Genomic DNA, 14,910 nt, shown 5'->3' with positions numbered 1-14,910 from the left:
TAGAGGGTCTCCTTGTCTAATACCCCTAGCTCCCTTAAAAAAAACCAATAAGACTGCCATTAAAAGAAATGGAAAATCTGGCCTCCCTGAAACATGCTTCAATCCAGCCAATAAACTATAAGGGTAGGTCAATGGCTTTTAAGATAGCAGAAAGAAAATCCCATTGGAGAGAGTCGAATGCTTTTTGGATATCAATCTTCATGGTGCACCTTGGAGAAATAGTTTTTCTTCCATAACCCTTTACAATCTCTTGAGCAAGAATAGTGTTGTCAACAATGTTCCTATCTTTTATAAAGCCAGATTGATTGAGGGTAACAATTCCAGGAATAAAGCCATTAAGTCTTTTAACTAGAATTTTGGAGATGACTTTATAAATCACAGAACAACAAGAGATCGGTCTGAAGTTTTTTATCTTGCTAGGATTAGGAACTTTAGGGACCAAGACAATTGTTGTTGCGTTGAAAGCAGGCAAGAGAGAGGATTGCTGGAAGAAAGATTTAATTGCTGTAATGACATCATCTCCAACAATAGACCAAGCAAATTTAAAGAAGCAAGGAGTGTAGCCATCGGGACCCGGAGCTTTGTCGTTAGCTTGACAGAAGACAACTTCTTTGATTTCATCAGCAGAGATCTCTTTAACCAGGCTTAAGGAAGAATCTTTTGGCAGAGCAGTCTTCAGGATGTTTTTCAAAAAACCAGCATCACTACCCTTGACATTCGGATCTGCAGTACCAATCAGATTGGTGAAAAACTGAATAATTTCAGACGACATAGCACCATAAGATTCAATTCTATTTCCACTGAACCTATTTGCCTAGAGACTTCAGTCGTTCCTCCTAGCTCTATAGAAGTAAATAATAATTCAGTTTCTGAGGGACTAATCAAACCTGCTGTCAAACCTGATTCTGCCAATCCTCAGGAAGAAGAAAACCAATCCCCTCAGATTTTAATTCCTAAATGCGGTAGGGGAAGACCTGCAAAAGAAAAATTAGTGTTAGTTGGTTCCAAAAATAGGTTTAATATTTTAAATTCAGTTGATGAAACTTCTATAACCCTTGAGAGTCTTCATAGGAAAGCTAGACCTGCCTCCATGGGAGTGGCAGTTTTGGTTAAAGAACTTAAAAAGAAAAAAAAGGGACAAATTGGTTCTTGCTAAAAGTCACGAAGTTGGTGGTCAGGGGAGCCCACTTCATTCTTCGTCTCAATGATCCTAAGTTTCTGGAATGTTAGAGGGCTCAATAACCCTCACAAGAAGGATAAAGTTCTTAAAAGAGCTATTTTAAATAATATTGATATTCTATGCTTACTAGAGACTAGAGTTAGAGTGGATAAAGCCAAGGACATTTTTGTTGCTAAACTTGCTAACTGGCATGTTAGCTCAAATTATGATTATGCTACTAATGGGAGGATATGGGTTTTATGGAAGAAAAGTCTGGACTTGTCCTTCATTCAGGCTACTGATCAGGCTATTTCGGTTAAGGGGTCTTTCTATGGTTGTCCCTTCTTTATTACTGCTATTTATGGTAGTAATGATGCTATTACCCGTAGACATCTCTGGCAGCATCTTCATGAGTTGGATAGACTTTTTGGTAATCTCCCATGGATCCTTGGGGGAGATTTTAATGTCATTTTGCAACCCAATGAAAGCTCTAATTTTGATTCTTGTCCTCATTCTTCCTCTGACATGAAGGAGTTTCAAAATGTTACTCAAGATCTGTTCCTTCATGATCATCCTTACTTTGGTCCCCTATTTACTTGGAGCAATAAACAACTCTCCTATATTGCAAAGAAACTTGACAGAGTCCTTGTTAATTCCTCTTGGGTTAACACTTTTCTTAACTCTTTTATTGAATTTCTTCCTCCTGGTATATCAGATCATTGCATGTCTGTTGTTTGGCTTTCAAAGGAGGTTCCCGCTAATCATCCTAAACCTTTCAAGTTCTTTAATTTCTGGACCCTCCATCCTAGCTTCTTGGATACCGTTGCTAATTCATGGCAGTGCCCCATCAGAGGTGACCCTATGCAAATCTTATTTCTTAAATTAAAGCGCCTTAAGTCTTGCCTTAGGCTCATAAATCAATCTCACTTCAGTGATATCTCAAATAGAGTTAAGCAAAAGCAAATTCAGTTGGAACAACAACAACTGAACTCCTTAAATGGAGTTGATCACTTCGAAAAGGAGCTTCATATTCAGAAAGAGCTTGACTCCCTTCAAGAAGCAGAACTTATGTTTTTAAAGCAAAAGGCTAAGGTCAGTTGGATTAGAGAAGGTGATAAATGTTCCAAGTTCTTCCACTCTGCAGTCGCTTCTAAAGTATCCTAGTTTTTACCATTGATTTAGATGGGGTTTTTATGTAAAAATTTTGGTGTCTCAATTTACTGTTGTTGTGGTTGCATTGGTTGAATTAGTGTTTGTAGAGAATTAATTTATGCTATTGTGCTTGTTATAATTATTCACTTGAGTTATAGGGAGAAAAAAACACCGATTATGCTTTTGCTTGATTTCGGTTGTTCAGTTTTTTTTCCAACAAGATGTTTATGTTCACATGGTATATAAGTATTGCAATTTATATTTATCTTTTAACGGAAAATAATATCTCAGGTTGAAAAAACTAGTTTATTAATAAATTTCTGAGTAAAACAAGAAACAAGATATAAACTTGTAATTTAAGACGAGAAACGTGAGCCACTTACGACGCATAGTGAATCTAATTTTTTTCTCATGATTGTGGTGTCATCTGCGTCATAATCTGCTGTTGAATTCGAGCTGCTACAGGTGATTGAATGTACATTAGCTGATGAAATCAGGTGCTGAAATGGGTTGGGAGGCGTAGCTGCTTCAGCACCACCTTCTAAAATCTTTACAACGTTCCTCATGGGAGGCCTAGCCTCTGGAGAGTATTGGACGCACCATAGAGCCACACTTACCATTGTCTTGGCCTTTTCCATATCCTTTTGTTCAATTTCCCAATTCTCCAAAATCTCCTCCAGTTCTCCCTTGTCAAATTTCTCCCATACTTGTTTCGGAAACCAATCTTGACTCTCACCTACAAAGTTCCTCCTCCTTCCAATAATCTCGAACAACATCACCCCGAAACTATACACATCGCATTTATAGCTCACTGGAAATGGCATCCAAATCTCCGGAGCAGCGTATCCTGGAGTCCCTCCTACTCTCGACATAGTTATATTAGTGCTATCTCGATTGCGCAACTTTGCGAGTCCGAAATCAGCAATCTTTGGGCAAAAGTTGAAATCAAGTAAAACGTTTGCAGGTTTAATGTCATAATGGATAATTTTCTTAGGGCTGAAATGATGTAAATACTCAAGCCCTCTTGCAGCTCCAACTGCTATCTCATATAACTTGTCCCACTCAATTTCATGTTTATTCTCGAATAACAGTTTGTCGAGAGATCCATTTTCCATGTATTCATAAACTAAAGCTTTTGTCTTTTGTTCAAAGCAGAAGCCATAAAGTCTTAACAGATTCCGATGGTATGTTCTTCCTATGGTGTTGACCTCCGCCATGAACTGCTCCTCAATCCTTTTGTCTATGCCGTGGCTGTGGAGTAGTTTAACAGCTATGGGACGCCCATCCGGAAAATGTCCTTTGAAAACTTCTCCATACCCACCTTGGCCTAGTTTGGTAGAATAATTTGATGTGAAAATTTGGAGCAACTGAGCTGAAAACCTGGCTGGTTTTTCATTGAGCACCAGCTCAATGAGTCTTTCTATCGTCTGTTTGTCTAAATTTGCTTCCTCTTCCACCGCGGATTCAAGTCGTGGCACCGGTTGGTTCTGGTGATAAGTAGTGTGCTCTGCTAACATCCTAGCCAACTCCTTTGCTTTCTCTGTTTCTTTGTTTTTATCCTTTTCCTTGGATAGGCCATATAGACATTTAATCATAGCAACAATTATCAATAAACCCCGATATCCCTGAAATTTTGTAAAGTCAAATTCAACCACATGCATCAACCAAATGGTTAAAAAGTTATAGAAATGATCGGAACATAATTTGCACATCAAAGTTGTATGTATTCCTCACCTCCTAAGGTTCCATATATTATTGCTGGTATGTTGTCCTCCTGGTTTTGAGGATCACCAAAAGATGACATTCTCCGCCTTGGATAGATTCTTGTCTTCTTCAAGCATAGCTTAATACATGCTTGTAGTCTTGTAGCCCAAGGCTTACTAGATTTATAAATAAAAATTTGAGTCAAATTAACGTGGCATTTTTTTTTTGTTTTCCCCCCTTCTAATTCAATTAGTAGGAGGTATCCACTTCCGTCAAGTTTGTGGTTACACTTGCAGCTGCGCCAAGCATTCATATTAAACAAGTCAAACTCCTTTTTGTTTTCTTTATGATAATTTTCCATGTCGATGGTCCACAGACACAAGCTGTGAAGCTTATGACATTAACTTGTTTCTAAAAATTGATTGACACAAACTGTGATATTTTTATTAACTTGTTTTTCAAAATGATTTGACTGTTATCATTACGGACGCCATTGTTGAATATAAAAACAGAACATGTGATTATCTTCCAAGCCTTTATAATCAACCTGCCACCGCTTGTGGAATGCCGATGGTGAGGCAAATTTAAGTGAATAATACTCTTTTATATAATTAATTATGAGAATAATATTCAAAATTATTTTTAAAGAAACAATATTTTATTTCAGTTGTGTGAAATAAAGACGTATTTTATCAGCAATATTTTATCAAAAGGGTACTGTGTTAAAAGAGTTTGTTCATATACGACAGTCTATGTAAAGTTGACAAAATTTTGAAGTTATCGAGTGACGTATGTCATAATTTTTCATTGCATTACTAAGGTTTCTTTATTTAAAAACTCTATTCTAACACTCGATTCATCAATAGTGACATTGTAGTTAAATTGGCCTAAATTTGGCATTTCAAGAAATTTGGGTGTGTCTATGTTAACGTGGTTCAAATGGGATGGTGATTCGTAGGCTGGTAGGTAAATGAGTCTACGTTATCTCTCGTTATATGACATGTTGCGTTGGATGTGTTGTCATTTTCATAGCCATTGATACTACCATTCATATAAAAAGTAATTAGTTTCAATTTAATGAATAAATTAATCTCATTACCATCGACAATAAGATCCATAAGTGATTCTTTAATTTAAGAGTCTTGTCACCATCTAATTCATATAAGACACGTCCTCAATTGCTCCTGCAATTGTTTCAACAATGATGAATCAAAGAGGGGTTGTAGTTATAACTCGATCAAATGACCTTTTCCAAAATTGAAATCAATGGAAACAGTGCATGAATGTCTCCCTATAAAAGATGTTGGCTTAATAACGTATGGGTTAAACGTGAAATGTTGTGGATGACATGTCATCGAATGGGTTAATACATGTCATGTTATGTTGATGCCATATCAATGTATATGTCATATGTGGAATGTTGTGTTCCTAGCAAGTCACAATTCATGTTGAATGAGGTAAAAGATGATTCTTTTCTTATTGAACTTGATAGAATCTCTTGCATGTATTGGTTCAAGTCAATGACATTTACTTATAAATATTGTTGAACTTATATTTTGATATAACAAATATTTGTAAAATTGATTTTTGACTTCATCAAATATTTCAAAAATAATTCAAAGTCCAAAATATGAAAATATGTTTTCTAAATTGTTATATATATATATATATATTAGTTAATTAAAATATGTTGAAAGTGTTTAAAATGTGTTTAAAGCCTTTAAAATATGAAAAACACTATTTAGTCAAATATGGTATTGTTCACGATACTGTTCTTACACAGATATTGTTCATGAATAGTGAGTTTCGAAACTTTCACCCTTGAAACAACTTCAACGACCCGATTTTCTTCAACGATAATATTTTTAAGTAAGAGTTTCGAAACTTTCATCAAAGTTTTAAAACTTTCAAAAACAGTATGTTTAAGAGTTTTGAAACCGTCCCCAAAATTTTGAAACTTCCTATACAAGTAGCCTTAATTGCGCATTTGATAGCTTCCAACGGTTATAACTCATCCCCAACGGTCATAAACGACTAAAAACTCATTCCACACCATAAAAACACTCCAAGGAAACTTGAAGAAGGTTACAACACCTATTCAAACAAAGAGATCAAAAGAAAAACTCTTTCACTCTTTATTTTCCTTTTCTCTTGTACATAAGTGTGTTTAAGCTTATTGCAAATCTCTTAATTATTTTCTTGTGAGCTAGTCCCTAAACGTTTGATGAAAATGGTACTTACCCATCCTAAAATAATTAAATGAAACAAACACATCCTAAAATGATTTTCTTTTAAAAAAGTTTAAAAGAAAAATATCATTAGACGATTTTTTTTGTTAAATTGATATAAATATTTGTATTTATAACATGTTAATATAAAATAGCCCATATCTTTTGGTTACACCAATAAAATGGGAATTAAATTTGAAAGTCAACAGAATTTCCTTTTATCAGGTCAAAGCAGAAGAACCCATCATGGTGGGACTTAAACACATGATCTCCCGCTCCGGACGCGAGCGCCTTATCCATTGGGCCACGCGACCAAGGGACAATTGTAATCATCTAAGCTATTTCTTTCCTATAATTATCATTTATTCTTTAACAAATTTGCACCTCTGTATGGTTTTTGCTCCACTTCTGATCTGATTAGTTGTCAATTTGTATCCATTAGTGACCGAAATAAAAAAAAAATTCAGTGACCATAATGCAAGTATAAAAGTTTATTGACCAAATACAAGCACTCTAAACGTTTAGGGACTACCAGTATAGGTTACTATAATTATTATTAGATTTTTATAGTCATCGTTAAGCATAAGCAGGAACCCTAGTGCAGATAAATTCCATTTCTAATGCACAAAGAGTAAAAAAAAAAAAAACGATCGCGATGGGACTCGAACCCACAATCTCCCGCTCCGGAGGCGAGCGCCTTATCCATTAGGCCACGCGACCAGTTTACATTAATCCTTACTTCAGCTTTGTTTTTCAATATTTATTATTCTTAAATAATTTCTGTATGTTTTAGTGAGCACGTAGTTCAAATTACATAATTATTTTTTAAAATAGTATGAGAATATTACATGATAATAATAATAATAATAAAATTTTCTTAGTAGTACATACGTCTATCTTTAAAGAAAACAATATCTTTTTCAATTAATGTCACTAAATAGATTAAAATTACAACTATTCTTGGTTTAAATTTAATTAGTCGGCCCTTATATTGATTAATATATATGCGATGAATACAAGGTGATATATGTTCGAAAATTCAATCATTTTACAATGAATGCTTATATATCTTGCAACGTCGTGTTTGAACTTGAAACTTCAAAAAATAAAAATTATTTGTTTAACCATTGAAGTCACCTAATTCGCGTATTCTATATATAGCTCTAACACTTGTAGATTTCATCAAATATGCCATAAGATGGAAAAAATAAATTGAACTGAAAGTCTGAACAGACCATAGACTCGATTAGATCCCAACATCGGCACTTGATCGGACGGTGAGAAATCAATTCTAATGTACATGTTAAGATCCCATCAGACATCTGTTCTAAGGCATAAAGGAACATTTTAGACACGTGCAAGGTAACTATTCTAACCGTTTCTTATCCAATCTCCCCACATTCATCTCAACCCACCACCACTTTCTTCTCGGATTCAGTTTTTCATACCTTTTGTATAAAGTTGGGTCGTATCAAAATCTTTCGCGTCTCAACTGGTCAATAAGAAAGAAAACTGATTTCGACAGTTTTCTTCTCCTAATTCAGGTATGTTAAGCTTCTCTTATCTTTTCCCTACTTCAGTTTTCTGAATCTTCTATACATGTAACTTTCAGAAGCTGCGTAGTACGTACGTCATGGTTTTGAGTTCATATTTCAACTGGCAAACTAATGCTGCATCGGAGCCGATCTATCAAGCAAAAACAGCAGAAGCGAGGCCGATGCTCAGCTTGTTGCAGCAGGAGATGATCTTAAATATAACTTGAATGCATTTGAGCTTCCTAATCATGCTCTTCTTGATTCTTACATTGTCCCTTATGAACCTTTAATTTCATTCACATACGAAAATTTGAGTTCCTATTCCTGCTCCAAGCGCCAGAAACTCATTGAGGACCAATACTGCTCGGATTTGATGCCTGGTGTCTTCGATGGGGTTGCTCTAAGTCGATTTCCCGTGCTTGAAGATCATCGAAGCATGAATCAGTTTAACTGTAACACGATAAGTGATGAAAAGTGTGTCTGTGCAAAGCATTGCAGCAAGAGAGAGGAGGAGGAAGATTACTAAAAAGACTCAAGAGCTCGGGAAGCTTGTGCCTTGTGGGAGTAAGATGAACACTGCTGAAATGCTTCAGTCTGCGTTCAAATATGTCAAGTATTTGCAAGCTCAACTTGGAATCCTTCAACTTATGGACTCCTCCTTTGCGGTAATTTTTTTAGGCTGATTCTTCCTACATTTCTCCCTTTCATTTATAAACAAAGGGGTTTGAACTAAAATGCAGGAGAGTGAGAAGACAAGTTGCAAGGAAAACATGCAAATCGTAACATCTCCCAAGGTTCTAGAAAAGCTTACGTGGAAGGTAAGTGTTTGGTTCCAAACGATGTCGTTCTCTCTTTGGCAGGACACTTTAAACCTCCACTCTCCTATGAACTCAGTCGCCTGTTATCTTCACCTCTCCATACCTGAAATGACTGGTTTCACTATAGTACTACGGTATGGTCACGTAGTTATAGATGTGCGGATTATTTCTTTAAATAACTATCTGTTTATGACTTTATGTTGCGGATAGGGTTTATAGTGTCTTGATGATCTTAAAAATTTACGATGCTTTGTTATATATGTTGTGACTACAATTTAATACTATGAGTTTCACTGTAACCCTTTTAGTTTCATTTTGGATTATCTCTCTTCTTCTTTTTAACGTTGTATATTATTAAATCATATTTGATGGATCTATTTGTTTTTCAATTGAAGTAATGTCCTTGTGCTTTTATCTCATAACTCCCAAACAATGAAAACAAAACAAAATAACCTGAAATTTCTAGGAGAAATAGAATTAATTGATATTTACTAACTTTTCCTAGGTCATGTCTAGATGAAGTCTAGCTAACATACATGCTAGAGTCACCCACCCCTTCTATAGAAAGGGGTGTACCTCCATTACAAATTCAGTACCACTGACAGAAAAGGCAAAGAAAACAAAGGTGAATGTATAATGGCAAGTTCATGTGTTGTTGGCATGTTTCTTCTTGTGGTGGTGATGGTAGCCAGTGTTTCGGAGGCTCGAAGCTCCATAGGAGGTTCGACTCTGATCAACTGCAAACAGGAGCGGTTGCTGCTGGTGAATGCATGAAGAACGGTGTTGTTGGGGCACACTCCTCGTCTGATTGCTGCGAACGTGTAAGGCTCAGCCACGTCGAGTGTGCATGTGCTTCCGTTACCCCTAAGTTGGCTTCCCTCCTCGGGGTCGATCGCACCATTAAGCAGATTGAAGGCTGCGGAAGGATTGTTCCTCGAAACTTCAAATGTGGAAGTAAGATGTGATTACATACATATAACTGAAAGCACTCTCTGAACATATTGTGAGTCCATACCTCTATGAAAAATTATTTTCCATAGATGTTCTAACTTGATAATTTGTTTCGTTTTGTTTCCTGGTGTTGTTTTAGATGTTATTACTCCATGAGAATTGCAAGGAATCAAGGATCTGATACAAGGATATGATAACTATATAATGTATGGTTTATGTTGAATAAAACAATCATCTTTCTCGTCTGTCCTTGTGTAATACATGCGAATATGTTGGATGAACGATTCTACGTGTGTTATTTCAGTTAACGCGATGTGTTTCATTTATATATATATACATATATATACATACATATGTGTGTGTGAACTTGGAAAACTGTTGCACTAGAAAATATTATTATCAGGAGTAATAATTTTTACCCACAGTAGCATTTCCCCTCAAATAATAAGAATATCATCACCAATTTTCTTAGTTATTGCATATTTTTTCACATAACACGATCTTATTATGTAAAAAAGCAAATCTTAACATAAACAAAATATCATTAATCATAATCATTCAAATGAGAACTTTAAATCATTAAATCTAACAACTCAATCAGTAAAGCCTAATTTCTAATTCCATAAATTTTAATATATTCATAATCCTGAATATCATTAAATATTCTTATTAAAAAATTAAATTCTAAAAACATAAATCACTCATCTAGATTTAAAATCAAAATAAATTTAGGCTTTAAAAAGGATATGTAAGAAACGTTTATCAATAATGTATCCACCTCAATAATACAAATTTTTTTAACAAAAAATCATTATCACGTACGTAAAGTTTTGTTTCTAAAAAAAAATGATGTTAATTTGAGTATTAATAAAAATTATTTAAAGAATATATTTGAGTAAGAAACCGACTTTATTTATTTATTTATGGGTCAACTACGTGAATGATCACAAATTTTTTAGTTTGTTTTTGTTTTCATCATTGATGTTTCAAAAGTCACAAATCAGTCACTAACGTTATCGTTTGTTACAAATTGGTCACTCGATTTAACCGTTACATGCATGATGGAAAACACAACTGGCGCGTTAACTGCTTACATGGACTGGATTTACCACCACGTTTTTGAAATTTACTCAAACATTAATGACCAACTGTGTAGTTTACCCTAATTAATAAAGGAAGGGGAAACAAGAGTTTAATTTACCATTTTGAACCATTATTCTCCTTCCATAAACATTTTCTTCTTCTTCCATAAACTCGTTTCTTCTTCTTCTATAAACCCCATTCTTCTTTCATAAACATATTTCTTCTTCTTCCATAAACTCATTTCTTCTTCTTCCATAAACTCATTTATGTTAACAATTGTAAGTCAAAAAGTTTTGAATTCATCATACAACTAAAAGTTTTACAAACTAATATATATATATATATATATATATATATATACAACTCATAAGGTTTTGTAACTAACTAATTACTAACGTCAAAAACTACTTCTAACTATAAATTTAACATTCCCCTCAAGTTGGTGGGTAAAACACACCCTTAACCCCCAACTTGGAAAGTAAATATTCATGCTGATGAATCCCTAAGGACTTAGTTAGCATTTAGCTGTTCAGTAGTGTTAACATGTTCTGTAGCAACAAGGCTTTTTTGTATTTGCCCCGTACAAAATGACAATCAATGTCTATATGATTTGTACGCTCATGGAATACTGGATTTGCTGCTATCTGAATTGCTGACTTGTTGTCACAAAAAACATAACTGGAGTACTATTAATAAATCCAAGATCTGTCAACAAACCATTCAACTAGATCACCTCTGCTGTAACGACAGACTTGTTTCTATATTCGGCTTCTGCAGAAGAGCGTGTCACTGTGTTATGTTTCTTCGATTTCCAAGATATTAATGAATTCCCCAGTTTAACACAAAAACCAGAAGTTGACCTTATTGTCATTAAGCAAGAAGCCCAGTCTGAGTCACAATAAGCCTTCAATTGTCTCTCTGTTTGCTTCCATCAACAACCCTTGTCCAAGATTATTTTTTATATACCTTACAATCCTAAGTGCATCCTCCAAACGGGATTGTTTAGATTGGAATCTTAAAGCTCTAGCAACCTCAAGAACATGCCTCTGTTTTCTTTCAGCCACCCCATTTTGCTGAGGTGTATGGACACAAGATCTTTGATGGACTATTCCAATAGAAGAGAAAAAGGATGAACACCCAATACTAAAAAACTATGACCCATTGTCACTACGAACAATTTTAACAGAAGCTGAAAATTGTGTTTGAATGTAAGCAAAGAATTGTTTGATAAAATGTAAAGCGTTACTCTTAACACGAAGCAAAAACAGCCAACTCATACGAGTACAGTCATCAACAATAGTAAAAAAGAACCTATGGCCATTTTGAGTAGGAATGTGATATGGACCACATAGATCAAAATGCATTAAAGTAAATAGAACATTAAATTTTATGCTTACGGGAAAAGGCAAACGAGTTTGTTTAGCAAGCGGACATCTAGAACAACATTTAATTTGATCAACATTAGAAATACCAGAAGAAAATATGGGCATTTTATTCATTGTAGAAATTGCAGCATGACCCAATTGGGTATGCCAGATATGAATATCAGTAGTATGAGAAAAAAACATCGTAGCATTACTATTAGAAACATTAGCAGGCAAATGAGAACTTGAAGACAAAGAACCTATTCCAGCATTTTGAATGGCAGACTAAAAATATATATATATAATCCTTGGGAAGCTTTACCAATCCCCATGATCTTGCCACTGGAGAGATCCTGCAAGACACAAAATCTTGAAAAAAAACTATCAGAACAATTTAATTCATGAGAGTTTCAAAACAAATAGAAGATTATGATGAAATTTAGGAACGTAGAGGACATTAGAAACGACCAAAGTATCAATCAATCGACAAGATCCAATGTGAGTAATTGAATCAGTTTGACCATTAGGAATATAAACTGAGCGAGGAGAAATCAGGCTCGAAAAATCGCACAAAATATGGTCTGTAGCCCCTGTATCAAGAATTAAAAGAAGAGGTGAGCTAGAGCAGGCAACTTATCAGTAACCATACCTGTATGATTCACAGCGGAATCTAGTGAAGATGAATTATTCAGGAGATTTAGGATTTGATGATACTGCTCTGTGGTAAGACTGGTGCACTCTGAATACTTGCAGAAGCCATAGAACTTGTAAAACCAGCATCTACCACATTGTCAGAAACAGGATTGACCACCATAGCAACTTGAGCCTCCTTCTTGCGAGTAAACTTGAACTCCGGTGGAAAACTGATTAAGCGATAACAATTCTCTCGACAGTGACCTTTGATTTTGCAACAATCACACACACCAGCAAAACACCGATGATCAGAATTACCAGAAGAACGAGAAAACAATGTTGTAGCTTCAGAGGCAGAGACACCAGATAAATGAATCCTTTGTGATTCTTCTTGAACAACCATCGAATAAGCCTGGTTGACAGTATGAAGAGGCTGAATAAGCAATATTTGACTGTGAATTGCTGAATAATCATTAGTAAGCCCCATAAGGAATTGAAACAGGCGCTGCTGAGCTATATGCATCGCATTTTGTTGAGAAAATTCACAGGGCATGTAGAAAAAGGAACAAGGACATCGTACTCATCCTATAACAACTTCAACCCAGTGAAATAAGCTGGAACAATCAATTCACCCTGAACAAGAGTCGCAATCTCCCTGTGGAGAAAAAAATCCTAGAGTCGTCGACTTTGTCAAAATGTTCTCTTAAATCTTGCCAAACCAAATCGGCTCTAGAAGCGAATACAATACTTGGCGAGAGCTCACGACTGACCGAGTTTAAGATCCATGATAAGACTATAGCGTTGCACCTCTCCCATTGCGACTAAAACGCCAGATCAAAATAAACTTTCCTGCAATCACCGTTGATGAAACTTAACTTGTTCTTGGCAAGAAACGCAATCAGCATCGATCGACTCCAAATACTGTAGTTTTCTAATTCAACAAGTTGATGCGAAACAAGAAGACTTCCTAGTGTATCTGAAGGATGAAGATACAGTTGATGATTAAAAACAATTGTTTCAGCCATAGAAATATGTTGCGTGTTGTGAGTACTATAAAATTATACGCAAATGATGTGCACAATCGAACAAGTAATAAAGTGATGGGTGAGTATCGTCTTCACATGGATTGATAGAAATGATATATATACTAAAGATGCTTCGACAATGGAAATGTGAGAGTGAATTAAATGATGGTGAGGGAATGTGATTGGGTGAATAATGTTGTGGCAAAAGAACATTTTATAATGACGAAAATGATGAAAATGTTGAGGTAATGTAAAATGATAAAAACAACAAACAAATGGAATAGCTTGATAAGCCTCACACAGTAAATTACTTCGGGAATGAATGGTGGGGAGACACTTAAGGAGCTGAAAACTTATCTCTCTAGTTGATTTAGTCTTCTAATGTTTTACTTTTTCGACAGAATTTGATAAAAGTGTTCTCGCTATCACTAGTCATAAGAACCTAACATAATAGAATGCCACAGTATCTACTCTCAGTCTCAACTATGACAACCTACACTATTGATGACGCATTACCCCTCTTAGTTGTTGAAATCCTAGCTTAGTCTCTCTTAAGTATTAAGGGATTATGCTATAGTGATTAACTATACCCCATTGCTTATGTTAATTTTACTTAAGTTTCTCTCGAACACTTAAGAATTAGTGACTAGATTTCTCTCGAATATCTAGTCTTCATCTAAGAAATGAACACTCTCATGCCTCCTACAATCTTAGAAGATGAAGCACATATAAACAAAACAAATAAAAACAAATGATAAACGTTCATCAAACATTAAAATAAAGTTTCAAGCATCCATCAAATGAACCCCACCAATTATAGCTTAGTTCATGGTGGGGTTTGAACAAACCATGGAGTATCCAATCGTTTATTCTACCTTACAACCCAAATAAAGTTTGAAGCTTTTAAAAATTGAGCAAAGGTTGGAGAAGAAATCACTAGGTGTGCACGATTGGCATTTCCCTTAAACCACCACAAACGACTATAGCGCGAGATCCTCTCGGATGCTACACCACTCTCTCGAGCTTCACCAATAGAGGAACACCAATAAAAATGGAGAAAGAAGAACGATAATGGAGGTAGAGAAAATGTAGAAGATGGTGATGATGGATTTCTCTCTCCGAGCTCTCTTCTCTCCCTTGTGATGTGTTCTTATAAATAAAATATGTAAGCATACTCTTAGGAAGTTTTGCACTCAAAATACCCATCATACCCTCAAATTCATCCCTTGTGCATGAAGTTTATCTCCATAGGTGACAG

The 14,910-nt window shown here is 35.3% G+C and overlaps 1 protein-coding gene and 1 non-coding gene across 3 annotated transcripts; both read right to left on the bottom strand.

The window, feature by feature from the left end:
- Positions 1–900: 900 nt before the first annotated feature.
- Positions 901–4,168, bottom strand: LOC120160221 (rust resistance kinase Lr10-like). Of its 2 annotated transcripts, XM_039170635.1 has the most exons (3): positions 4,046–4,168; positions 2,695–3,936; positions 901–974 (listed from the first exon to the last, which is right to left on the bottom strand). In XM_039170635.1, exons 2-3 carry the CDS (start codon positions 3,904–3,906, stop codon positions 954–956), a joined length of 1,233 nt encoding a protein of 410 aa, XP_039026566.1. In that variant the 5' UTR covers positions 3,907–3,936; positions 4,046–4,168; the 3' UTR covers positions 901–953. The 2 variants fall into 2 exon arrangements, with proteins under 2 accessions (XP_039026566.1, XP_039026565.1); XM_039170634.1 differs by lacking the exon at positions 4,046–4,168 and having other exon boundaries at positions 2,695–4,031.
- A 2,722-nt stretch (positions 4,169–6,890) lies between these two features.
- TRNAR-CCG lies at positions 6,891–6,963 on the bottom strand. The gene has a single exon. It is a non-coding gene; the product is annotated as a tRNA-Arg (tRNA).
- Positions 6,964–14,910: the final 7,947 nt, after the last annotated feature.

The sequence above is a fragment of the Hibiscus syriacus genome, unplaced genomic scaffold (genome assembly GCF_006381635.1).
Source record: "Hibiscus syriacus cultivar Baekdansim isolate YM2019G1 unplaced genomic scaffold, ASM638163v2 tig00111392_pilon, whole genome shotgun sequence".
Taxonomy (NCBI): Eukaryota; Viridiplantae; Streptophyta; class Magnoliopsida; order Malvales; family Malvaceae; genus Hibiscus; species Hibiscus syriacus.
Note: the sequence above shows the minus strand (reverse complement) of the source record. Positions and strands in the feature narration are given on the sequence as shown.